The sequence below is a fragment of the Hemicordylus capensis genome, chromosome 5 (assembly GCF_027244095.1).
Source record: "Hemicordylus capensis ecotype Gifberg chromosome 5, rHemCap1.1.pri, whole genome shotgun sequence".
Classification (NCBI taxonomy): Eukaryota; Metazoa; Chordata; class Lepidosauria; order Squamata; family Cordylidae; genus Hemicordylus; species Hemicordylus capensis.
In genome coordinates, this window is record NC_069661.1 from 217,652,557 (window position 1) to 217,679,980 (window position 27,424).

Genomic DNA, 27,424 nt, shown 5'->3' on the forward strand with positions numbered 1-27,424 from the left:
AATTTTAAAGGGACCGGCACCTAATGTTTTCCCTCTAGTATTGATCATCCTTAGAATCAATACATCACCTTGATCTCTACTCTGATACAAATTAGTGCAACATTTGAGTAAAAAAGAGAATGATTGGGCCTCAAAAAGCAAAAAAAGCCAGTCTCAGCTACTACCAACCTCAATTTATAAATACACTTATTTTAAATAAACGATTCCCTTATTCCTGTATCCTTTCGCTCACATTTCTTATATTTTTATGTACAAGAGTCTGAAACTTAACAGATGTGTAATGGCAGAAAACCAACAGGTGGAGTCAGTCCTATTTCCATGTTGCAGAAAGCATAATCATTGGTTGAATTTCTGCCTGTTATGGAGCTGTTAAAAGCACAGTCCTGAAGACTGATAGTTCTCTGACTTCAGAGGACAGAACACTCTGCTTCTGTGGTGGTCTCTCTCCTTTCTGCTCATTCTTGACATGGCCTCCTGTACCCTGGGTTAGCAATTTATACCTCTGAGTGAAATAATTAGACATATTTAATATTGTTACTCACTCACACCACTTCCTCAAAAAGTTCCAAGGACAAAGTGTCAAAGTTTACTTTAGATGAGAGAGAACACTATAAACACACAGTGTCTTTGTAATATTTGCAAGCAAAGCATATTGTAACCAAACAGGCACTCCTACAGCAGGCAAGAAATCTGCTGACCATCAGATTCCCAGAGAACAGCTGTAGTAGTCAGCTTCAAAGCTACACCAAGTTTTAACTCCAGCTAATTTTTCAGCTTCTCCAAATTAAATTGGTTGTCTGGCTTGCCTGCCAGCCTGCTTCACATTCACACTGAAGAACACTGATCTCAGATCTCACTGACAACAAATATTTATATACCGCTTTTCAACAAGAGTTTCCAAAGCGGTTTACACAGAGAAATAATAAATAAATAAGATGGATCCCTGTCCCCAAAGGGCTCACAATCTAAAAAGAAACATAAGATAGACACCAGCAACAGTCACTGGAGGTATTTACTATGCTGGGGGTGGATAGGGCAAGTTATTCTCCCCCTGCTAAATAAAGAGAATCACCATGTTAAAAAGGTGCCTCTTTGCCCAGTTAGCAGGGGAGAAACTGCTAACATTCAGAAAACCATCCACAGGTATTTAAGGAATATTCTTTTGTAGCTAACTAATCAGTTACATTGAACAAGCTGGCCAAACTCACAATATTTTGATGTATACAAATTTAACAGAGTTACCTAAAAGTAAAACACAGCTTAAACAAATTGGTTATTAAAACCAGTTTAAAACTTCTTGAGAACATAATCTACGATATATTAGAGGGACAGACAATTTAGAAATAGTCAGTGTGACACAATGCTTAGAGTTTGCAGCCTGAGTGAAGGAAATCTATTTCAAACTTCTGGATTGTCTTGGGAAAATGGTATTATCTCTTAGGAACACCTAGCCCAGGATTTCCAACCTTGGGTCTTCAGATGCTATTGTAAGATTATAACTCCCATCATTCCCAGCCACAATGGCCTTTGGATATTGTGGCTGAGGATGATGGGAGTTGTAGTCCAACAACATCTGGGGAACAAAAAACTGGGAATCCCCAGGATTACTGTGATGAAAATAAAATGCTGTTCTGGAGGATGCAATAGCCTCAACAGATAAATCCCAATCTGGAGCTGCAGAAACCTGTGTTAAAAGTGTCATATGTGTTCTGAAATTAAATATACTGTCTGTTGCTATTTTATTTTGCCATTAATGCATATTATTGTTGCAGATGCCAATTACAGAATCTTCAGGCACTGCTTTTGGACCTTTTCTAAGGTACAAACATTGTAATGTGTATGCACAGATTGGGGTAAACTTATTTATTTAAATGTCTACCCCACCCAATAATCTTTCAAAACAACACACACACACACACACACACACACACACACACACACACACACCTACACCTATGCCTGTTTAATGGCACTATCCTGGTCATTTAATGCCAGACTAAAGAGGAACGTTTTACATCTCTTATGGAAAGCATATAGGCTTGGTCACTGATGAATCACTAGGGAAAGAAAGTCCCATAATTGTGGGGCAGCCTCTCTGCATCTTATCTACATGTTGGTGAGAAGGTGGTCTCATTTGATCTTAACAGTCATGATGGTACGAAGGAGATTTATTGAGCTGTGTAGTGCCCAAACTGTTACGGGTTTATCAAAACCAGCATAAAATTGTGCTTAGAACACACTAGGGATCCAGTCAGTGCTGGAGCAGTAGTGTCAAGCATTGTCTATAACCACCACAGCAACAGGGCTACTCAAATTTGGCCCTCCTGCAGATGTTGGCCTACAATTCCCATAATCCCTGGCCATTGACCACTGTGACTAGGGATTATGGGAGCTGTAGCTCAAAAACAGCTGGGGTGGAGGCTAAGTTGAGCAGACCTGGCACCAACCAGGGCTTTTTTAAAAAGAAAACTCAGAAATGCACAATAGTATGAGAGTATAATTCATGCACATAGCATGCATCACCACAACACACACACAGGTGCATTTTCCTTGTCTGTGTGTACTTAGTTGTTGCCTAGAGTCACATTCCATGACATTTAGAAACCTACACAGAGTGGAAGAAAATCCTCAGAACTGGGAATTTGATAGCACCATTGCAGAAGAGTTTTATATTAATTGGTGAAGAAGACTGTCTTTAGGGAGTACCAGTAGAGTCTGTGGGAAGCATCTTTGGCAAGGTGAGTTAAAATATGTATGCTTGATCAGAGCCTGGGCACTAGAGGAGCCTGGGCGACTCCCTTTCCTATTCTCATTGTTATTAGTCATTTTTAACATCATCTAACACAGTGCAATTGTTGCATGACTTGAATGTTTGAACTGGACAACTGTTCTTTTAGAACAGCACATTTTGGGTGGGTGGGGGGACCCCCCAGCACATTAAAAAATAGTCCTGGCACCAAAAAGCCCTGACACCAACTAAACCTCCCAAAATGGTATTTAAGAAAGCGGAAAGCCCATAGCAGTAGTAGTCTAATCCCACGACTACTAAACCACAGATGAGATAATTTGTTTTCCAAGCATGAGGACTGAGCTGAGACGGAGGGCCTTTCCAGATGACAATAAAGTGTGGGATCTGCAAAGTTTTTGTGCATGTCCCAGACTCAGCCTTATGACTCCCTGTACACAAGCTGCAGAAAGCTTCCGTGCTACTTCCTAGTTCCATGAATGGCCAGTAAGGCTGGGGGAGCAGGGTGGGGTGCAGGCAGGTGCAGAAATGGGAGAGCTGGGCCTCTCTTCTCTCACCTTGGTTTTACATTGAGCCGTGTGTGGGCTGGTTATTCACCAGGTGAACCAATCCAGCTGATGACCAGCCCGCACAGCTCAAGTTAAAGCCGGAACAAGAACAGGGAAAGGAAGAGGCAGCTGCAATCGGGTGGGAAGAGAGAGGGGCACAGATGCAGCCAGTTCTGCACTTGCCTGCCTCACCTGCCCTCCAGGGGCGCATTAACACATAGGCAATATAGGCACTGGCCTATGGCGGCAAATTTTGAGGGGTGGCAAATTTTGGGAGTGGTGTGCAAGTAAAGATCTTGGGCTGGGGAAAAGTTAAATCTTCCTTCTCTACCTTTAAAAAACTGCCACTGTGCATCAGGATAGTGGAAGGATGGTGGCGGCGCAGCGGGGATAGCAGTGAGAGCTCCTCCCACGGGTGCGCCTGCCTCCTGAATGCCAGGTTGGGCTGCTTTCGGCCCATTTCGGGCCTCTCTGCACATGGGGAAAAGATATAACTCCCTCCACCAAGCCCTTTGCTTGTAAAGGGGAATCCTTGCCAGATTCCCCTTTACAAGTATAGTCGTCGAGCCCCTTGAGCCGGGGTGGCAAATCTTTGGTTGCCTCCAGGTAGCAAAAAGCTTGATCCGCCCCTGCTGCCCCCACTGCCTCAGCCATACCGACTTAGCATGATCTTATCTTCTGTACACATACTGAGCAGGGAAAGTGGTAATGAAAATCATTGGTTTCTTCTCAGAAAGAAAGAGCTGACTGGCAAGTTGTGCTACAAAAATCACACAAGGTGGCATATGTACAGAGGATAAGATCATGCTAGCAATAGTGCAGAAGCTTGCTCCAGCAGGTGTACAGGGAATAGGATTGCACTTGCATAAGAACAGCCCTGCTGGATCAGGCCCAAGGCCCATCTAGTCCAGCATCCTGTTTCATACTGTGGCCCACCAGATGCTTCTGGGAAGCCCACAGGCAAGAGATTAAGATGCTCTCTCCTGCTGCTTCTCTCCTGCAACTGGTATTTAGAGGCATCTTGCTGGAGGTGGCCTATAGGCATCAGACTAGTAGCCATTGATAGACCTGTCCTCCATGAATATGTCTAAGCCCTTCTTAAAGCCATGCAGGCTGGCTTGCTCAAAAGCTTTGAGCATCCCACTGTTGATTGCTGTCCAGAAAGGCCCTGAATGCTGAAAAAGATGACTCTGTAAATGAAAAAGGAGGATTGTTAGTCAAGTTTCAATGAGTAGATTTGTGTGTGTTTCCTCCTGGCTTTAAATCCATGGTCCAGAATGTGCCAGAGCTTAAGGATGCTCTCAAGTTACAAGACTACTATGAAGAATTAGATCAGCAAAGTCAGGTTTACCACACAAATGGGTATTTCTTCAAACCACTGTTGTGTATTTTAAAAGGGTTCCCAACATCTCTTCCAGAAAGATTTGTGTAACTCAAAGCATGGCATTTTAAATATCCCTTTAATTTTCCTACATATGTAAACCTTTGAGACTAGAAAAATAGCATATCACTTTCACCAGCCTTCAAACTCAATTTTGAGCCAAATTTTACTTTTGTGCAGGCTGCCGGGCTGAATTAGTGGAGAGTCCCTTCTGGTCTCCCATGCCTGCATCAAACCCGGCATTTTGAAGCTGGACAGTGGTTGGACAGTGGCTATACATTTAGTCTAAAATTTGCACCCAGGTCTACTGCACCTCTGGACAGGCTTAGAGAATTTCTAGTTTGAAACTGGCCTGACTGGTTCTGTTGATTGATATTGTGCCAAGTCATTTGTTTTTTAAAGCTCATTGCCACTCTTACACAATGGAAAAATTTAAATAAACGTGTATTTTCAGATATGAATGCCATGCAAGCGAACACTGTAGAGGAGAGCTGGTCTTGTGGTAGCTAGCATGACTTGTCCCCTTAGCTACACAGGGTCTGCCCTGGTTGCATATGAATGGGAGACTTGATGTGCGAGCACTGCAAGATATTCCCCTTAGGAGATGGAGCCGCTCTGGGAAGTGCAGAAGGTTCCAAGTTCCCTCCCTGGCATTTCCAAGGTAGGGCTGAGAGAGATTGCTGCCTGCTGCAACCTTGGGAGAAGCTGCTGCCAGTCTGTGTAGACAATACTGAGCTAGATGGACCAATGGTCTGACTCAGTATATGGCAGCTTCCTATGTTCTTATGAGTTTATTTGGAGAACAGGGAAGTAGCAGCAAACCTTAGGTACAACAGCTGCAGTCTGACAGAATGGATTATTATGGGCATGCTCTGGAAATGGCTGCCCATAGTAATCAACAGGAAGTGTACCAAGGATAGCCTTTGAGAAAGAGGACATGTGATTACTGCCATCCATGACAATGCATACACATTTTGCTCCCAGACTAACCTCTAGTGACTAACACCACCAATTAAGTGAATTAGAGTTTCTATGACACAATAATGCATCAAATGTGTGTTTGTGAGGAAAAACAAATGACTTTTGTAACCATCTTTAACCAACCAGATTATGGAAGTAAAAAGATGGTTTAAGTATATTAAGGAGTAACTGATCTGTACTAATTAATCTTGAACTCATTTTAACTCTTTTTTCTTCCAGCTGTTTGTAGGTTCTGGTTTTCTTGTGCTTCTATTGATGCTGTTGGTTTATATTGTTTAGATGTTAATACAGATGAGACATGTTTAATACAGATTAGACATGGTGATGCTCTTATTCACTGTTATATTAATCATAGACATTTATTTTGTATTCCTATTTATTTGCTATTGATGATCCATCAGTTGTAAATAGTGCTTAATACTCAGCTGATTAATTTAAATGAGATGAGATTATCAGATTTTAAAAAAAATTTAATGTAACACTATCAGGATTGCAGAAAGGTCAAGGGATGTTAAATGTCAAATGTATTATTTTAAAATGTTATTTCCTACTTATTCTCATATAGCATGTAAAGACAAATTTGCAAATATAAATTGAACTGACCTCCAAACAATTAATTAACCAGAAGAAATTATTAGAATTATCCAATTGTTTGCTAATTTAGCTAACTCTTACACATGTGTATTGCAGTCTCCTTAATTTAACATAAGAAAAACCCTGATGGATTGTGCCAGATGTCCATCCAATCCAGAAATGGTTTGTCCCCAGCCCAGCATCTTACATTCTGTGGTATATTGCTTCTACACACGGAGGCTCCATTTAGTTGTGGCTAAATTGATTCCAGTGGGACTTCAATAAAAGTATATAGGCTGCTGCTTAGCCTGAACCTTGAGATTTTAAGGTATTGCATGGTAAATCTTTTTTTCTTTGGTGTTAGCGGAGTTCTGAATATAAGAACCACCTTCTTCCACTGCTGCAGTGCATAGTGCCTGCGCTTCATGATTTATTGCTGATGAGAGGTAATGCCACACTGATCTCATGCAGATATTTTCTCGAATATATCATGCAACAGGTTAAAAAGTCCCTTCCCCTTTAATTTATGTTCTCTTGGAAATTTTGTTGCCTTTCTTTCCCTTTTGTTTTCTAAGGGCCTCAGCAAAGGGAAAGTTTATTTTAGCCTGTCTCTTTAAAGGCAGGCAGAGGCCAAGAGTGAAAGTGCACGCCACGCTTTCTCCCCTTCGCAGAGATGGCTGCTCCGCGCCATCATCCGCCCAACTCAAATATGGCTGCCCCGGACGTAAGGGCGTGATGGTCGCGGGCACGTCAACACGCTGCCCTTTTACCCAGATCCTTTGATCAGCCAAGCAATGAGGGAGCGGAAGGGAGAAGTCGGTCTGGCAGGTGTGATTGGCCGAGGGGACATCACGTGGTGCTATAAGGATTGTTGGCGGAAGTAGGCGTGGGGAGAGTACTGACTAACTGAGAGGTGAGTGAGCGAAGTCTTTAGAGGCGAGGCAGGGTGGCTCGCTTTCTGCATTTGGCCTTCCTTAAAGTGTGGCTGCTGGTTGTATGATAACGGTTGTGGGGGTTAAGATGACTAGAGTGGGAGGCATCATCCTGTGGTTCCCCCTGTCTTGCATTCCTCTTTCCCATTTTTGTTCATAATTTCCCCCACCGCCCCCGCAAAGTTGACTTACGTGACTTGGTTTTATTGGCCAATTCTGTGACAGATTTGTAATACTGAGGAGGCAACAATATGGGAAGTTTGGGATCACAGCCTTTTATCCACTCATACGTTCGCTCCTTGAATGACTGCTCTCCTTCAAGGCAAGGGAGGGCTTCGTAGAGCTGCTGCTGGTTTATAGCTGCAAGCTAGACAGGCATTCAGCAGGTAAAGCTCTTCCCGACTCTTAGATGTAGTGATGGGATGAGAGGCTGTTGATTGTCTGTATGTCCTGCAACTCTCAAGGGCAAAAGATCTCTGGGGAAGGGGCAAATGGTGGAATGGAGCACACACACACAAAATTGGGAACCCATAACATGTATCCTCAATCTCCATGTGTGCAAAACTCAGTGTTTAGTATCTCCCATGTCGACTCTTGAAATGTTAAATTTTATGATCTGACAGCTGTCTTTGATTGTGATTAATGTCTTGAAACTGATAACCATATTTGCCATATCTGTCTGTCAGGTGCATTTTCATTTTGACTAAGTGAATGCCTCTTTTCTTCATTTGTTGGAAGCTATACAGTTTTGTAGCTCACATTGTAATATAATGCAAGAGACCCTTCCTGCCCCCACACACCATAACTCGTAACAAAGTGCAGGAAACCTGTTAGTTGATTGTACTGTTCTAACTGCCTCTGAAAGGGAATGAATACAAATATGATGAATATTTATATACTGCTTTTCAACAAAGGTTCCCAAAGTGGTATACATAGATATAATTTTTAAAAAATGGCTCCCTGTCCCTAAAGGGCTCACAATCTAAAAAAGAAATGTAAGACAGACACCAGCAACAGCCACTGGAGGGATGCTGTGCTGGGGCTGGACAGGGCCAGTTGCTCTCCCGCTGCTCAATAAAGAGAATCACCAGTTTTAAAAGGTGCCTCTTTGCTCAGATAGCACAATGCCAGTGCTCTCCTGGAAAATTGGGTGTCATACAACAACAACAATTAAATGCTAGAGTTGGAAACATTATATGTAGATCATCAGACTGCTTGCACGAGATGGCATTGAGCTGTATGGTGGCCCACAGAGTGAAAGGTGGGAGAGGTGAGTTTTGAGTCCAGGGACAGGGTTATTTTGTAGAATGAGCAGTGACAAAATTATGTTGCATTAATGAAAACATGGAGATAGCGTAGCACCATGAAGGATATGTAAGAGTAGGACAAATGGGAATTTTAGGGACTTTTTCTGAAAAGAAGGAAAAAGAATAAGAAACAAAACAGAAGGTACTCTAAAAATTCCAACTACAAGCTTCAAATTATGTTTTCCTCTTTGTTGGCAACATACGAAAACATGGGTTTTATTATTGTTGAATTAAGTTACTATTCCCCTTTTCATGCATGCCTGTGTGTATGTATGTGTATATATAGAGACTTCCCCATGTGTCTCCTCATGAACACTCCTCATGAACACGTGCACACATGTGACTGTGCCATATCATAAATCAATACGTGGGTTTCACACTATTTCCTTACATGGAAGTACTTTCCATACAGGAAGTGTATAATATATAATATATGAAGCTGTCTTCAGGTTTGTTGAGCCTATTAGGATTTGAGGTTTCCTTTTGAACTGGATTCATTGTTTAGCTCTTCTGGCCATTGGGTCAAGCACCTGAACGTGTCAGAAATGCTAACTTATCCTTTTGCATGAACGAGTGCCCCAACTTGGTGGTAAAGCACATGATTTCCATGCATAAAGCCCCAGATTCAGTCTCTGGCACCATCAGGGTGCAGGGATAGCTTAGATGGTACAGTGCAGGATCATAGTAAGCTGCCTTATATTGAGTCAGACCATTGGTCTGTCTAGCTCAGTATTGTCTACACTGGCAGCAGCTCTGCAAGGTTTGGGGCAAGAGTCTCTGCCAGCCTTACCTGGCGATAGCAAGAAGTTAACCTGGGACCTTCTCCCTGCAAGCATGTAGATGCTTTTTTACTGAGCTACAGCCCCATTCCCTAAGAGGAAGATCTTATTACAGGCAGCATTCAGATGTAATCAACCATCCAAATACAAACCAAGGCAGACCCTGCTTAGCAAAGGGGGATGATTCATGCTTGCTACTGCAAGACCAGCTAGATGAATGAATAGTTGACTCAGTATAAGGCAGTGTATATATGTAGCTGGGTGAGTGTGAATTTTTTCAGAAAAGCATATTGAATTACCTCTTAGGACTGTACCAACTCCAAATGCACATAGAGGATTTCTTATTCAGGATGAACATTCTCTGTGTCAGTCTGTGGTGCATCAGATTCTTTCAGTCCCCACTTTCAGACTAAGATGATCCTCAGACCAACTATCTATCTGTGCAAAAGACTTTTGGAAAGCCATAAACCCAGCATACGATTGGGTTTTTTGTACATAACACAGTTGCAAACAGCCATTGTCAACAGTTGTTCTACCCAGAGAGATATGGAAATCAGTCTCTGTTCTCCAGAGACTGGAGAACAGGATCAGATGTTCTCAGCATTGTTTTTGGTTAAGCTGGTTAGGTCTGTTAAAACCTTGACTTTGGATCTCAGGCTTAGAGCTGTCCAACAAAATCATTACAGGTGTATTCAACACTGCCCAGGTTTTTTTTGGAAGGGCTTAGCTAATTCATTCGGTGCATGATGTAGGGCTTTCCAAGGGTACCAGACTCTTGGAAGGAAGTGTGCATTAATATCAGCATGATTCTACAAACTGCCTTAGTATTAAGCGCTAAAAGAACAGGCTATATTCTGGCCATTTGGGTCATGGGGGGGGGACCTCAAGCCGATTGGATCAATAGGGCAGTCTTAATTGCCAAGAGACTGATTTCCATATCTCTCTGGGTAGAACAACTGTTGACAATGGCTGTTTGCAACTGTGTTATGTACAAAAAGAGAGACGAAGAAGATACTAGGCAACATGGCCCTCCTACACATCTGTTTGGGTGAGCCCAGCTATTGGGGTAGTATCTGTACCACATAATTATGGAAAGAATATGTGATTTTAGTCTCTGGTACCTATGAGCTTTACTGTGGTCCGGTACTGCTCTACTGCGGTACCTATGAACTGTAGTTTCATGGTACCTATATGGTGGTATCTGTACCACACAATTATGGAAACAGTACGTGATTTTAGTCTCTTGGTATCTATGGACTGTTTTGACCAATATCTTTTATGCATTTAACAGATAACATTAGTCAACATTGGTTAATGCTAGTAAACACTTCATGACAATGCAAAGACATTCCACCAAAGAAAAAATGTTGAGTTCCAGTTGGGTTTCCTCAATGAATGTTCTATGAATGTGATTCTCAAAATACCCAGGGAATGCCTAATTCAGTTTTCTGTCACTTTTTGTCATCCTACTACTGTGTTCCTCTTCCTCCCTCCCTCCCTCTCTCACCCACAGAGAACACCTGCTGCTTTCTTTTAAAAATTGTAATTATGATTTTTTTTGACATTATGTGTTTTACAAACATCTTTCCCACCAGGCTTTCCTCTTTTTATCCCCTAAGCCAACTGCACCGCAGATGGGACAAGCCATTTGTTTCTAAAATCAGGGAAGCTGTTTGTTGCTGCTAAAATATGTGAGTTTTCACCTCAAAGGATTTATGAGCCCCGTGTGGAACTCTGTTTGGGATTCATACATCTTGGACTTGTAAGCCAAGTTAGGCTTTCTTTTCTGCATTCTCCATTAGGTTTTTGTCTCTGTATTAATAACTAGAAAAAATGTATCTCCTCCTGACAAGCAGTGACTGTGGGAAGTGGGGGCATCCACCCATTCTTTATAACTAGCCTCACTACCCTAATAAGGGCCTTCCAGGTGGCTCCAATTGGGCAAAGTAGAAAATAATTGTACAACATGATTTTAAAAATAACTTAAAAACAGAAAATGACTTTTCCAGCTTTGAAAGGAATAATCTAAACCAGGACTTTTCAATGTTAGGTGGGTACTACAGCTGCCAGAGAGAGGGCTGTGCACAAGAGTGTGTGGTCTGCCCCATGCTTCTCCACTACTACTATTTATATACAACTTTTCAACAAAAAGTTCTCAAAGCAGTTTACTATTACTACTAATAATAATAATTTACAACTACAACAACAAAATACAAAGATCTACAAATTGAAACTGAAAGGCTGTGGCAGAAGAAGACCAAAATAATCCCAGTGGTAATTGGCGCCCTGGGTGCAGTTCCAAAAGACCTTGAAGAGCACCTCAACACCATAGGGGCCACAGAAATCACCATCAGCCAATTACAAAAAGCAACTTTACTGGGAACAACCTATAGTCTGCGACGATATCTATAATAACAACAACAACATTGATAATAAAATTCAGTCATCCCAGGTCCTTGGGAAGGACTCGATGTTTGGATAAAACAAACCAGTCAGTAACACCTGTCTGTGTAGATGATGATGATGATAATAATAATAATGAAGAACTAAAGCAAAAAATAACTGAGCACATGAACCAAACAACCACCAGGGTTCGACTTCCAGCTCTAAAAACAGTTGCCAAAAAACAACTTGCTCAGGCATTAAAAGATGTCAATGCTTCACTTGCAGAAATATCAACCAATAACTTGCAAGAAACAAACCAACTAATGTACAGTGCAGCAACAATAACAACACAAGAGCTCGGATATAAGATCAGTGGACCCGTAAAAAAAGAAAGCAGTACATCACCTAAATGAAAGATTAGATTAGAAAATAAAATCTCCAGCCTTAGATCAGATGCTAGTAAATTGAAAGATATGAAAGACAAGAAGCTGAAGAATGAAAACACCAAACAGTATCTGATCCAAAAATACCACCTAGATTCAAGGAAAATTAGAGAAGTCCTGGAAATAATAAAGCAGCAAATAACAGCAGTGTCAAAGAAGATTAGCAGATATGAAGCTAGAATTATACAACACAGGCAGAATCTCCAATTCCAGTCGAATCAGAGACGTTTCTACCAAAGTATAGAAGGAGAAACTGCAAGAAACGTAGAAACACCAAATAAAGAAGAAACAGTGCAATTCTGGGGGAAATTATGGGACAATCCAATTTATAATAAAAAAGCAGGCTAGGTGAAAGAGGTCAAAAAATGTAACCAACAAATGCAAGATCTAATAATAACACCAGAATTAATAAGTGAAAGAGCAAAGAAAATTAAAAATTGGACTGCGCCAGGCGACGATGAACTGCATGGCTTTTGGCTTAAACACCTAACAAGCCTTCATAAACAACTATCAAAACTGTTCAATCACATTTTGCAAGGCGGAGATGTTGAACAATGGCTAACAACTGGGAAAACTCATCTCATAATGAAAGACCCAGCAAAAGGTGCAGTTCCAAGTAATTATAGACTGATAACCTGCCTGCCAACCATGTTCAAATTATTAACTGGAATAATAGCAGATGAAGTGATGCAACACTTATTAACTAACAAACAGCTTCCAGTTGAACAGAAAGGAAATTGCCCGAACACCAGAGGCACAAACGACCAGCTGCTGATTGACAAAATGATTTTAGAAAATTGCAAGAGAAGAAAAACCAATCTAAGTGTTGCATGGATTGACTACGAGAAAGCCTTCGATTCATTGCCTCACACATGGATACTAAAATGTTTAGAAACTGGTGTCAGCAAAAACATCCAGATATTTATAAAAAAAGCAATGAGCATGTGGAGTACACAGTTAACAATCAATGGCGAGACACTTGGACAGGTTAGCATTAGAAGAGGCATTTTCCAAGGGGACTCACTATCCCCTCTGTTGTTTGTAATCGCCATGACCCCACTTTCACAAATACTAAACAAAACAGGCCTCGGATACCAAACATCTAAAACATCAAGTAAAATCAACCATCTGCTGTACATGGACGATCTGAAGTTATATGGAAAGTCCCAGTCAGAAATTGAATCACTGCTAAACACTGTCCGTATATTCAGTAGCGATATAGCAATGGAGTTTGGACTAGACAAGTGTGCTGCATTAATAATGAACAGAGGGAAAATAAGAAAAACAGAAGGAATAGAACTGCCCAATGGAAGCAAGATCAAGAACCTGGAAGAGAAAGAACATTACAAATACTTAGGCATTCTCCAGGCTGATAACATTGCACACACTGGAGTTAAAAGAAAAATTGGAAGTGAATACATCAGGAGAGTTAGAAAAATCCTCAAGTCCAAACTCAATGGCGGGAACACCATACAAGCCATCAACACCTGGGCTATACCTGTTATCAGATACACTGCAGGAATAATAGACTGGACCCAGGCAGAGCTAGAGATGCTGGATCGTAAGACCAGGAAAATAATGGCCATCCATCATGCTCTGCACCCCCGCAGTGATGTCGATAGGCTCTACCTCCCTCGCAGCTCAGGTGGAAGAGGAATGCTGCAAGTCCATCAAACAGCAGAGAAGGCGAAAAGAGGCCTTGAAGAATATATCAAGGACAGTGAAGAAGATGCACTTCAAATGGTCAATAATGAGAAACTATTCAACACCAATGAAACAAAGCAGGCCTACAAGAAAGAACATGTCAAGAACCGAGCAGTAAAATGGAAAAATATTGACCCTGCATGGTCAATATTTGCACAATATAACTGGAAAACCAGACATCACCAAGACCTGGCAATGGCTTAAGAATGGTTACTTGAAGAAAGAAACAGAGGGTTTAATACTGGCTGCGCAAGAACAGGCACTAAGAACAAATGCAATAAGAGCAAAAGTAGAAAAGTCAACAACAAACAGCAAGTGCCGCCTTTGTAAAGAAGCAGATGAAACAGTGGACCACCTAATCAGCTGTTGTAAAAAGATCACACAGACTGACTACAAACAAAGGCATGAAAAGGTAGCAGGGATGATACACTGGAACATCTGCAAAAAGTACAAGCTACCTGTAGCCAAACGTTGGTGGGACCATAAAATTGAAAACATTGAAGAAAATGAAGATGTAAAAATATTATGGGACTTCCGACTACAAACAGACAAACATCTGCCACACAATACACCGGATATAACTGTAGTCGAGATGAAAGAAAAAGAAGTTAAAATAATCGACATAGCAATATCAGGGGATAGCAGAATAGAAGAAAAAGAAATAGAAAAAATCACAAAATACAATGATCTACAAATTGAAATTGAAAGGCTGTGGAAGAAAATGACCAAAATAATGCCGGTGGTAATTGGCGCCCTGGGTGCAGTTCCAAAAGACCTTGAAGAGCACCTCAACACCATAGGGGCCACAGAAATCACCATCAGCCAATTACAAAAAGCAGCTTTACTGGGAACAACCTATATTCTGCGACGATATCTATAACAATTGACAATAAAATTCAGCCATCCCAGGGTCCTTGGGAAGGACTCAATGTCTGGATAAAACAAACCAGTCAATAACACCTGTCTGACTGTGTAAACAAGAAATAATAATAATAAATATAATTAATAATAAATAAGTTGGTTTCCTGTCCCCCAAAGGGCTCATGGTCTAAAAAGAAACACAATGTAAACACCAGCAGTGGCTACTGGAGGGATGCTGTGCTGGGGTTGGATAGGGCTTTAAAAAGGTGCCTCTTGGCTCAGGTAGCCGGGGAATTCCCTCCCTGCAGTGAAAGAGAGGTTTCTCTGGTTCCTGATGCCTCCTGATCTCTCCTTCACTCTACATCCTCATGTGTCTTTCCCAGCCACACCTTGCTGCCAGTGCACTGCCGACCCAGCCACCTCCGCTTCCAGTATGTCTGGGATAGACTCAACAGTGCCATGTGGTCACTACTAATTCAGCTCCCACTGTTTCTTACCTTACCTTACCCTCTCTGTATCCCAGTGCAAATGACAGAAGACGCACTTCTCTCCTAAGGTGTACCGAAACGGATCTAAGAGAAGAGAGAGGGTTGGTGGTGACTTCAGATAATGGCTGGTTAGTGAACTAAGCATAAATTTGGGGTTCCTACCATTGAATTGGAACCAAGGACTGCTTTCCACACTGAGGTATGACCACTGCTATTTATACCACTGGTTGAAAAGCCCTGAACTAAACTAATACTGAGAAATGGTGCAGGAATATACCCCTGAGGAAGGGAACCAGCACCCTAAACTAAATACCTGGCAGAACAAAAAAGCCTTCACCAGGTCCTGAAAGCTCATCAATGGGGGCCAGGCAGACTTCATGGGGCAGAGAGTTCCATAACCTGAATGCCACAACTGAAAATGTACAGTCACATGTCCCTGTCAACCAGATTTCTGACAGCCAGAGGATGTGGAAAAGGCCTCTGATGTTGAAGAAGGTTTGCAGGTAAATCAGTATCACATGAGACAAGGACCACCACTGGTCACCAGTGTTCCTTGTAACGGATTCCTAGATGCTGACTACAACTCCCAGAATCCTCAGCCAAAGGCCATTTCAGCAGGGATTCCTGGGAGTTGTAGTGAACAAGATATGGGATTCCCTGTTAAAAGGAGCACTGCTGGGCACTCTCTCACTGTCAAGGGCAAGTTTGGCTCTCTTCACATCTGTCTTTCCCAGTGCAACATTACTTTTTTCCATAGGTGGGAATGGCAACCAGAAAATCATTGTGATGTGAGCTAAACTTGCTTCTCACACCAATGATATTTTTAAATTAAGCCATTGGCATAGCTTTCTCCCTTCATGTGCAGAACCTGGGTTGTGTTTCTTAGTCACTCTATGGTGTAGCAGTGTTGGGAGAGTATATGTAATCTTAGGGAAGTGGCATTTTTACAGAGAGATTATTGAATTTACCTGCCACTTTTCTGTATTAAGAAAAAATCTGAAAGCAAACCAAACAAACATACAAGACGTAACTACAGTTAAAAACTATAACATTACAAAAGTACAATCTAAAATAAACTTGGTGGTTTGGTTTGGTTTTTGTGCTGCTTCCATCAGTGGGTAGAATGCTTATAATTAAAGGTAGTTTTTCACTTGCTAGTGGAAATCATCATCAAATTATTAATGATTACTCACCTCTACCAACTGAGCTCAGGGAGGTGTACCTGGATCTGGGTCACCCTGTTTTATCCTCAAAACGACCCTGTGAGGTCTGTTATTCTGAGGCAGAGTGATTGGCTCAAGGGCACCTCTATGGCTGAATGGGGCCTTTAACCTGAGTCTTCTCAGTCCAAACCTAACACTCTAACCACTGTCTTTCTGATGTCTTTTGGCAGTCCTCCCAAGAGAGGGCATTTATGAAGTAGGTTCCACTGCATCGTAGGTGTGCCATGAATGTGCTTTTTACCCCCTGCTTGCTCCAAAGATCTGTCATTTATTGAGCAACAGGGAGTTTTGAAGGAGCTTAGTAGATAGGAGTGGGGTGGATACTTCCTCCACAAAATGGACCCTCTAGATAGAATTCTGGATTGAAGGCCTCAGCATACTAATTTGTACTATTGATTACCTTGCATAATGGCCAGTCTGGCCAAGTGCACAACACAACTTCTTAATATAATGACTCACTTAAAAATCTGAATCACAGATACTGACCATCTCATTAGATGCATCACCAAGTCCTGTATTCTGCACAGCAAGCCGGCGTTCCACCCTAGCTCATGTGGGCTGAATTATAAATGCACATTTAATCTAGAGATGAAGAGAGAAGGCAAGCATCTGCTTTACATAAGAATAGCCCTACTGGATCAGGCCCAAGGCCCGTCTAGTCCACCATCCTGTTTCCCATAGTGGCCCACCAGATGCCTCTGGAAAGCCCACAAACAAGAGCTGAGGGCATGCCCTCTTTCCTGCTGTTGCTCCCCTGAAACTGGTATTTAGAGGCATCTTGCCTCTGGGCATCACTATAGCCACCAGACTTGTAGCCATTGATAGACCTGTCCTCCATGCATTTGTCTAAGTCCATAAGAACAGTACAATACTGTTCTTATGGACTTAGACAAATGCATGGAGGACAGGTCTATCAATGGCTACAAGTCTGGTGGCTATAGTGATTTTTGTATATAGTTTTTATAGTCTGGTGGCTATAGTGATTTTTGATATAGTTTTGGAAAGGATGCAACAGGCGATAGCTCATAGGTGCTTTGATGTGCTATTTCCTCAAATTCTATAGACGTGTAGTTAGGAACTAGGATTTTCAGGTCTCGAGCCAGAACATCCTCCTGTAATTCAGCAGCTGTGAAGAGGATGCTGAGGTAGCTTTTTCTGTCTCATTGCATCTCTGGTCCCCTTGTCTCTCCTTGCATAGGCACTCCAACAAGAGGGTTGCTGAGGGGACTAGAAGGAATGGAGCAGGAGAGATTGTAGGGTCTATTTAGAAGAATTATCTGGCTTATGAGCGGACAACACTACTTGGAACCTTCTCAAGATGTATTTAGCTGCTGCTGGTGGTGGTGGTGTGTGTGATTTTGTATGTGGAGGTTGTTCTCATGTAGGAAGACTATACTGTGTGAAACACCCTTCCACCAGCAACTAGTATTAAGTGGCATACTGCTTCTGAACATGGAAGATTTTTCTTGCTATCATGACTGGTTGCTGCTGATGGACTTATTATCCAGGAATTTGACTAATTTCATTGTGCATGGACTTGTCTGGTCTAGTGGTCCAGACTGCCTGATGATCTCAAGACCACCCCTTAGTCCAGCAGTTCCCAACTTTGGGTGTCCAGATGTTGTTGGGCTGCAATTCTCATCACCCCCAGCCACACTCGCCTTTAGCCGTTATGGATGGAGATGCCTCAGTTCACAGTATTATTGTATATTAATAATAAACATTATTGATGTTCTGTGGTCCTGGGAGAAGAATGAACAAACAATTGGTTATGCTGAACAGGTGCATTCTGTAAATGACAGTGGCATACTCAAATATACAAACCTAATAATAAAACAAAACAAATGTATACTTTATTTTTTCTAGAGCATTGGAAGAAAATTGTTTTGGATATATAAATAATTTGGAGACATGCAGTTCTTTGGTCGACTTATGAGCACTTTCAACAATGTCACCCACTTGTTTTCAAACCCTTATCGAGTGAAAGAAGTGCCTCTTGAAGACTATGAGACTCGAAAACCTCTACGGTGGGAAGATAGGATAACTTTATATGGCAGCTGTTCAGCTCACTCTTGGGAATGTCTTCTTGTTAACCCTCAGGATCAAATAGTTGCCTTCCGGTGAGTCACAGGTAGAGACTTTCTCCACTTAAAAATAATCATAATCTGTTCACTTGTTTTCTATCTCAAAAAGTTAACAGAGAACAGTTCTTCAGGTTCTAAAAACCATGGTACAAACGTCCTCTTATTAGGAGAAGTTTATGCTAGTGCTGGGTTTTGAAACTGAATATCCAAGAATATTTCTGGATAGTGTCATAGAAAAATAACTCCTATTAAGCTTGCTTGCTTATTTTATTTTAATTTTAATTTTTAATTTTTATTATTTAATTTTTATTTTTATTTTATACATTTCTATAGCGCCCAAAACGCAAGTTCTATGGACGGTTTACAAAACAATAAAAACAGCCAATAAAAGATTAAAAAGATTTAGTAAGCGGAGGCCACATCGTTCCATCAGATTCAAAGCTTTATTAATCACAACGTGCCTGGCAATCAATTTCCAGCTGGGAGCCCCGATTGTGGACAGATACAGTGTATATTAGCAGAAGCCTTATCAATCATGCAAATAACAGGATCCAAAAGTGCACTAATCCCAATACGCCAACAACTAATCACCGACTGTCAAAAAGATACATTAGAAACATAGGAAGCTGCCATATACTGAGTCAGACCATAGGTCCATCTTGCTCAGTATTGTCTACACAGACTGGCAGCATCTTCTCCCAGGTTGTAGCAGGCAGGATTCTCTCTAAGCTCTATCTTGGAGATGCCAAGTAAGGAACTTGGAGCTTAGATGCTCTTCCCAGAGCAGCTCCATCCCCTGAGGGGAATATCTTACAGTGCTCACACTACTAGTCTCCCTTTCGTATGCAACCAGGCTGGACCCTGCTTAGCTTAAGGGGACAAGTCATGCTTGCTACCACAAGACCCGCATGTCCAACCTTGCATCACAACAATGCCATTGTGTACCATCAGTAACTGTAGCATCCCCCTCCCCTCCCCAAATACCTTGATGGAGTCAGTTTTTCCACAGCAACAGTCAAGTATATCCAGGGATGAGAGAGCCAAAGAGTAATCTCATCTGCTTCAGGAGAAACATATATGGGATGAATAAAGAGAGATGTCTTCCTGGCACACCCAGCTCGTGGAACCTTCTCCATTTACCTGGAGAGGAACTGATCTGCATCCTGTTGCCTCATCTCTTTATCTAGGATTTACTATTTGAATGCACTCTACATGGGGCTGCCCTTGAAGGTAGCTTGGACGTTTCAACTAGTTCAGAATGCCGCTGGTTGCCTCTTGTCAAACATCATGGTCGCTTACTAGAAGACAGACCTATTCTAATAATTAATAATGTTCTACAAGAGGCAAACAGCAGTCTCCTGCACTAGTAGAAGCTTGAAAGGGCAGCTGCATTAGAGTGCATGTGAAGAAGTTGGTGTCTTTGTGGCTTATAATTCAGATTATTAGTAGGATAGTTGGATAGAAATATCAAATGAATGTTGTGTTTATATCTTTATTTTCAAAATGAGTAGTAATGATTCTTGCTAATTTGTTAGGGGGGTTGCATTTGTATTTTATTGGGCTTTTAAAAAGTGTTCTGTGGTTTTATGTTGCAGTCTTTGTTGTAAGCAGCTTTGGAGAGGCAGGATCATCATCTTTGAAATGAATTTCTCCCGCAGGCTCTTCCAGGTAGACAATGAGGCGACTGCAAATCAGCACTTTGACCTATACGTGAAGATGTTGCGCCCCTTCTATGAGAGTTATCGAGATCCCTTGCCACTGGAAACTTTGCAGCAACTAGCAGACTGTTTTCGGAGCCACCCCAGCTGGTCATTGGCTCATGTAGCAGTGGACGTTGGTCTCCTGGAGAGCTTCCGACACAATCGCATCCTGAGGTATGACAGCTGTGGCGGCTACTGATGGGGCTGGCTGGATGTTGCTAACTTACTTGGGTGAGGGAGTTGCCAAGTCCTGAAGTTTTGCCGTACAGTGAAGATTAGGAGCAGAGTGCAGGTGGGAGGTCCCCACGTTCAGTTGTGCAGTGTCTCAAGTGGAGTGATCTTGGGCTGGAAGGCTAGAAAGGACTAGGTATGACCCCCTGAACTCCTTGGTTGAGGGATGCCTTAAACATATAAGTTCCGTTTGCTCATAATCTGGGTAGACAATGCTTCATACCTCTTTGCTGATTATGCAAACCGATATAATCAACAGGTGCCATTGCAGTATGTTGTCACCTTCGTTGACGGGTCCATGAACATAGCAACGTAGGAAGCTGCCTTATATCGAGTCAGACCATTGGTCCATTGAGCTCAGTGGCTGGCAGCAGCTCTCCAAGGTTTCACGCAGGAGTTTTCCCCAGTCCTACCTGGAGATGCTGCCAGAGACTGAACCTGCGGGTCTTGTGATTGAACCAGCTCTGTGGAATACCCTTGATAAGCAGGATGCTTTTATTTATGGGCTGGAATACAGACCCACAGGAGACAATAGAAGGAGAGGGAAGGAGAGGCAGAAGTAAACTGGGAAGAAGATGTGATTCTTTCAGGTACACATCCTTTACTTGATGGAGATGGGGCTGTAGCTCAGTGGAAGAGCATCTGCTATGCATGCAGAAGGCTCCAGGTTCAATACTTGTCATTTCCCAGTAGGGCTATGAAAGACTCCTGCCTAAAACTTTGGAGAAGTGTAGACAGTACTGAGCTAGATGAATCCACTGTCTGACTCGGTATAAGGCAGCTTCCGATATTCCTACTTGGGCTTCATCACAAATGAGTATGGGGACTAGAATATCATTCCTCCATCTTGTGTTTCAGCTGCATCAACAGCAATGATTCTGATGATGGATGCACTCCGCTGCATTTAGCCTGTCTGAGAGGAGACCTGGAATGCCTGCAGGAGCTGATGGAGGAGTGCCACGCCCGGTCAGACATCGCAGACAAAAATGGAGAGACAGTCTTCCATTATGCTGTCCGAGGAAGTAACTCCAAAATCATAGAGGTGAGGGGCTGAGAAGAAAGGTAGTTTCTGTCTGAAAGAAGAGACAAACAAAGGGAGGAATGAAGCACAAGCAGAGCAAATGGGAGAAAAGCTTTCTATGTCTGAGAGGACTGGAGAGAGGCTGTTTCCCACAGATATGTTCGGATTGCATGGGAGAATCCTTGCATGTCATATAAGATAGGGATGTGCGAACAGGCTCAACCTCAAGCTGATCCAACATCGAACTGGCCTAGCTCGAGAGTGAGCCCTCAAGCTGGACTGGGCCCGGTTTGGCTTGAAGTCGAGCCGAACCCGCTGTGCTGGTTCAGAGCCAATTTGGGGTCCCCCCCGCCAGGGAAAGGTGGACTTACTACCATTGCTGTGCTCCGGGGGCAGGGGCGGGGGCGGCTTTCACAGTTGCGGGGGGGGGGATGTCTCTTGATGTCCACCTCCCAGTGTTCTCTAATATTTTTTCATCTGTGTGTGGAATGAGTTTTGTTCTGAGTGGCAGTATCAAGGCAGTGTGTGCGCATGTGCATTCAAAGTGAGTCCTTCCTGGTTCAACCTCAGTGGGATCTAAAATTAACTGAGCGGACATCAAAAATCTTGTGAGCGCATGGACACATGCATGGCTTAAAGGGAACACTGCCCCCTGGTCTTTTTCAGCCCATAAAGGGCATGTCTGCGGTGGCTATTTTGGTGGCCACCGCGCATGCCCAGTGGACATCTTCCTGGTCAGGTCATGACCCAGACCACCCAGATGTCCATTGGGCATGCACAGCGGCCTCCAAAATGGCCACTGCCACCGCAGACAGGCCTGTAAAGGGCCAAAAATGACTGGAGGTGCTGGCAGGGGGAGGGGGAGCATTGGGAGGAAACCCACCCCCAGCGGCCGTGAAAGCTCCCCCTGGAGCACGGCAGTGGTGGTATGTCCACCTCCTCCGCCTCCCCCTTTTAAAAAACCACACTTTTTTTTTCTCCCCTGAACCTGGCCCGAACCCATTCGGACTAGAGCCAGACCAGGCCCAACTCTAGTGCGTACAGGACCAGACCTGGTTCGGTTTGAGTATGGTTTTGCTTGAACCAAACCGGGTTTTCCAGTTTTCTGCACACCCCTAATCTAAGAGCAGAATTACACAATTGAAGAGAGAGCTGATGTGCCTAAGAGACCAAGCTGCAAATCAGAACTGCCCAAGTTAGTATGCCGTGACCTTGAGGCAGCTCAAAACCTCTGTGTACCTGAGGCAGGTTGCTAAATGCCGCTTCAGTGGCCACCTCACCTTGCTAGGCAAGCTACTCCCTCTACACCTCAGCCTTTCCAGCTGCAATATGGGGATAATCATACTTACCTTTACAGGTTTACATCAAAACAATACTTGTAAAGTGCTTTGCTTTTGCACTCAAAAGGTCCTATTCAAGTTCTGTTTTTATTAAGATACATGCAGAGTTGAATTGTTGGAAATTGGATAAGAACAGCCCTGCTGGATCAGGCCCAAGGCCCATCTAGTCCAGCATCCTTTTTCACACAGTGGCCCGCTGGAAGCCACAGGCAGGAGTTGAAGGCATGCCCTCCCTCCTGCTGTTACACCCCTGCAACTGGTACTCAGAGGCATCCTGCCTTTGAGGCTGGAGGTGGCCTATAGCCCTCAGACTAGTAGCCGTTGATAGACCTCTCCTCCATGAAGTTATCCAAACCCCTCTTAAAGCCATCCAGGTACCTCTTCAGAATCGGGGGCGGTGGGGGCGGGGAGAAACTTAATCATTCAGTCTTCCTTCTCCCTTTATTTTCTGTACTGTAAAGATTGCATATTAATTACAGTAATTATATGTTGACGTTTCAAGAGGAGTTTAGAGATGAGAGATGTGCAAGAACGTTCCCTTGTGTAATTGTGACCTGGGAAGCGGCTTTCAGGCTCCTGCAGTGGGAGGAACGAGGCCCAGTGCCATGCGTTGCTGAGAGCCTCTAGACTTGAGTGACATTGTCCAACTGTTCTAGCTCCTGGGCAGGAAGTCAGCTGACGCTTTGGATCATCTGAATGTCTGTGGGCAGAGCCCTCTACACTTAGCCTGCCAGCTGGGCAAAGAAGATGCTGTTGCCTCTCTGCTGAAGGTTGGCGCCAAGTGCAATATCTTGGGAATGAAGGGCTACCCCATCCACACTGCCATGAAATACTCCCAGAAGAGGTGAGTTTGTTCACTCTGCAGGAATTTGAGCACTAGGAGAAAATGTTGGCGAATATGGATACTCTGTATGCTCTCTGCCAACAACAGGATTGGCCAGTGTTGGCCTGTGGAGAGAACACCCCAACCTGGAGATAATCCAGACTTGCTAGATTATTTCCAGGCTGGAACAGATGAGGTTCCCCTGATCTCAATTACACCACATTTTGCCTGTTAAATAATTGTTTTATTTTAAAGAAATTACTTCTACCCTATCATGATTCTTATTTTGATGTGGGGAAACCCACTCTCCATATGAGGTTCCTGGGGGGTGGGGGTAAGTGGCAAAACCCTCCCCAAAAGGGCTGAGCAGTCTTAGGATTTCAAAGGCATGTGATTAAGGCAGACCCAAAATGAAGAGTAACATGCTTCACCAACAAGGGTTTATTATTGCATTAAAAGAAAAACAAGATTATGCAATAAGATCAATTGTCTCTTCATAAAGCAGATTGTAAAAGAGAGAGTGTGTGTCTTAATTAAACCTGGCAACTAGAGATGTGCTTGAATTATTTTGGCACCTCTTTGGAGAGGTGCCAAAAAGATTTGGCCTCCTGTGGCCAAAACCTTTCGGCGCAGGGCGAGGGGTACCTTTTAAACGGAGGCAGGCAGGTCCTACCTGCTCCTCCAGTGAGCTGCTGCCACCCTGTGCCGGCCCATCACAGCACGGTCATTCTTCAAGTCTAATGTGAAAGCAGCCGTTGCTTAGCTGTCCCTTTTAAAGGGCCGTGCCCATGGGATGCTGCTCCCAGCAGCCCTTGCACGGTGTCGGCACACAAATGGCATCGCCACATGTACCAGTGCCATTTGTGTGCTGACGCCGTGCGAGGGCTGCTGGGAGCAGCATCCCATGGGCACGGCACTTTAAAAGGGACAGCTGCTCGGTGGCTGCTTGCATGTTAGATGTAAGGAACGACAGTGCCTCAATGGGGTGGGGTAGCGGCAGCTCACCAGAGGAGCAGGTAGGACCTGCCTGCCTCCTTTTAAAGGTACCCCTCTCCACCCCCTGGGATATGCATGAAGCATTTCGTGCAATCCCTACTGGCAACTCGGATACCAAGCAATACAGAAAAGAAAAATATACGTCCCCTCGTGCGTCCAACTGAGCTGGTCCTAACTTGTTACTCACTGGCTGTGGCCTTCCCATTTCCCCAGCAGCTCTCAACCTGCTACTTCCTCAGGGCCCTCTTGGTACAGAACTAACTAAGAGAACAAAGCTTCAGTAGGAGGCTGTGTGATTAGTTCCCACCCAGTCCTTGGGATTGGTCTTTCTATTTTGAATTTCCTGGGCTTTCCCCCTTGTTAAGACAGGCCTAGCCTGCCAGCAGTTGCTCCGAGTGAGGCCTAGTCTTCTCCTGAAGCCCTACCATCACTACATACCCACTATCCTCCTGCACCCTTGTCAGGGAAGGCTACCTACATGCATGGCCTCCACTAGCTTCTGCCAAAGAGCAGCAATGTGATCTGCCCTTTTGTTTTGGGGATGTGAGCCTTCACTTCCTGATGATGATGATGATGATTACTACTAATATTTATATACCGCTCTTCAACAAAAGTTTCCAAAGTAGTTTACATAGAAAAATAAAACTAAAAAATAAGATGTTTTCCTGTCCCCAAAAGCTCACAATCTAAAAAGAAACATAGTTGACACAACAGCTGCCACTGGAGGGATGCTGTGCTGGGGATGGATAGGGCCAGTTGCTCTTGCCCTGCTAAATATAAGAAAATCACCACTTTAAAAGGTGTCTCTTAGCAGGGGTTCTAACTAATTGTTATAATCTAGCAGTTATCAACCAGGAAGTGCAGTAGTTGGCTTGAGTAGAGTTGCAGAATCTCCCAGACAGGGAAGGCGAAGATGTGGGGTGAAGACCACACTGTATTAATATGCGGCCACTTCAGTGGGGAGCCTTCCCTGCATTTTTCCGTCTAGGAAGCTGCTTGCACAAGCAATGTATTTGCATACATCCCGCATCCCAGGAACTCGGAGCAGGACTGCACAGCTTCCGGCCTCCAGGCTGCAGATGTTGGATCACAGCTCCCCTCAAACCTGACTATATGCCACTGTGACTGGGGATGGTGGGAATTGTAGTCCCAAAGCAGTTGGTGGACCAAAGTTGGGCAGCCCTGACTTGGAGTGAGAGAGATGATCAAGTGCTTCTTGAGGCCCTGGCAGAAGAGGCAGACTGTTGCAGAGTCTGAACAGTGTGCCAAAGCGCTAAGATTACAGTCTGTGAGGTAAGAGGGAGAGGCAGAGCAGGACAATATGAGAAAATGAGGAGGAGAGCTGGTCTTGTGATAGCAAGCATGAATTGTCCTCTTTCTAAGCAGGGTCTGCCCTGGCTTGCATTTGAATGGGAGACTACAGGTGTGAGCACTGTAAGATGTTCCCCTTAGGGGATGGGGCTGTTCTGGGAAGCATGCAGAAGGTCCTAGGTTCCCTCCCTGGTGTCTCCAGAGAGGGCTGAGCGAGACTCCTGCCTGCAGCCTTGGAGAAGCCGGTGCCAGCCTGTGTAGACCATACTGAGCCAGAGGGACCAATGATCTGACTCAGTAGAAGGCAGCTTCTTATGTCTCTATGAGCATGTGCACAGGTACAGGAGGCAACAATGTAGGCAGTGAATAAGACAGATCTACACTTTAACAAAGTACAAAATGACAGGGCTGCTTGAATGAATTGTGGGCTGGGCCAGCCTACATTTGTTGCGCTAGGAGACATCACCTGTCTTGTGCACAGGCTGCTTACAGCAGCCTCTACTGCATGTCCTTAAGTCTTGAAATTATCCCACACCTGTGTACTGGATATTCAGATAGTGTTTCTCACATTCCTTCCTTGTTTCCTGCTTGCTCTTTTTCCCTCCAGGTGTGCTGAGACCCTCCTTAATAAGGATGTCAGCCAGGTTCAGCTTGTGGACCAACGCCACAGAGCCACACCCCTTCACTGGGCCAAAAATGCTGAGGTAAGCACAGAGAATGCTGGGCAGACAGAAAGTTAAGAACAGCGCTGTTAGGTCAGGCCCATGGCCTCTCTAGTCCAGCGTCCTGTTTCCTACAGTGGCCCATCCAATGTATCTGGGAAGCCCCCAAGCAGGAGATGAAGGCAATGCATGCCCCCTCTCCTGCTGTTGTTCCCCTGCAGCTGGTATTCAGAGACATCCTGCCTGTGAACATAAGAACAGCCTTGCTGGATCGGGCCCAAGGCACATCTAGTCCAGCATCCTGTTTCCCACAGTGGCCCTTGTTTAGTTTTTAGTTTTTAGTTTTTAGTTTTTAGTTTTTAGTTTTTAGTTTTTAGTTTTTAGTTTTTTTTAGTTTTTAGTTTTTAGTTTTTTTTAGTTTTTAGTTTTTAGTTTAGTTTGTTTATTCATTCATTCATACATACATACATACATACCCGGTCCCTCCAGTGCAATACTGCTTGGGGCGGCTTACAACAATAACATAGACACAGATACAAGTTAATTAAATTTAAAAAAAATTTAAAAGTCAGATTAAAAACAATTATTAGGTTCAAAATAAAACTGAAAATTATAAAAAGCTAAAGAACCTACCAGATATAACAAAATAATGATATTAAAAAGCAAAAAGGTGTGTTTTAAGCTGTTTTTTAAAAAACACTAAGGGAGGCCCACAGGCCTGAGGAGCTTCTGTGAGCCTATAGGTAGCCTATAGCCATCAGACTAGTACCCATTGATAGACCTGTTCTCCATGAATTTGTCTAAGTTCCTTTTAAAGCCACCCAAGCTCATGGCCATCACCACATCCATAGCTCCATAGATTTTTTTTAAAAAATTACAATTTTATTTGGCGTTTATAAACATTT

At 43.4% G+C, this 27,424-nt stretch overlaps 1 protein-coding gene across 6 annotated transcripts in view; it reads left to right on the plus strand.

Annotated features, from left to right (window-relative positions):
- Window positions 1-2,717: 2,717 nt before the first annotated feature.
- Window positions 2,718-27,424, plus strand: part of PLA2G6 (phospholipase A2 group VI) — a 51,174-nt gene continuing 26,467 nt past the window's right edge. For 2 of the 6 annotated variants that reach the window (XM_053254820.1, XM_053254823.1), the window contains exons 1-6: window positions 7,189-7,547; window positions 18,218-18,471; window positions 20,094-20,309; window positions 21,225-21,408; window positions 23,384-23,571; window positions 26,465-26,561. In XM_053254820.1, the coding sequence (XP_053110795.1) occupies window positions 18,263-18,471; window positions 20,094-20,309; window positions 21,225-21,408; window positions 23,384-23,571; window positions 26,465-26,561 (894 nt within the window). In that variant the 5' untranslated portion in view covers window positions 7,189-7,547; window positions 18,218-18,262. Of the gene's footprint in view, window positions 2,739-7,006; window positions 7,143-7,184; window positions 7,548-18,217; window positions 18,472-20,093; window positions 20,310-21,224; window positions 21,409-23,383; window positions 23,572-26,464; window positions 26,562-27,424 lie in introns of those variants that run through there. The other 4 variants (XM_053254822.1, XM_053254821.1, XM_053254824.1 and 1 more) reach the window with 4 other exon arrangements.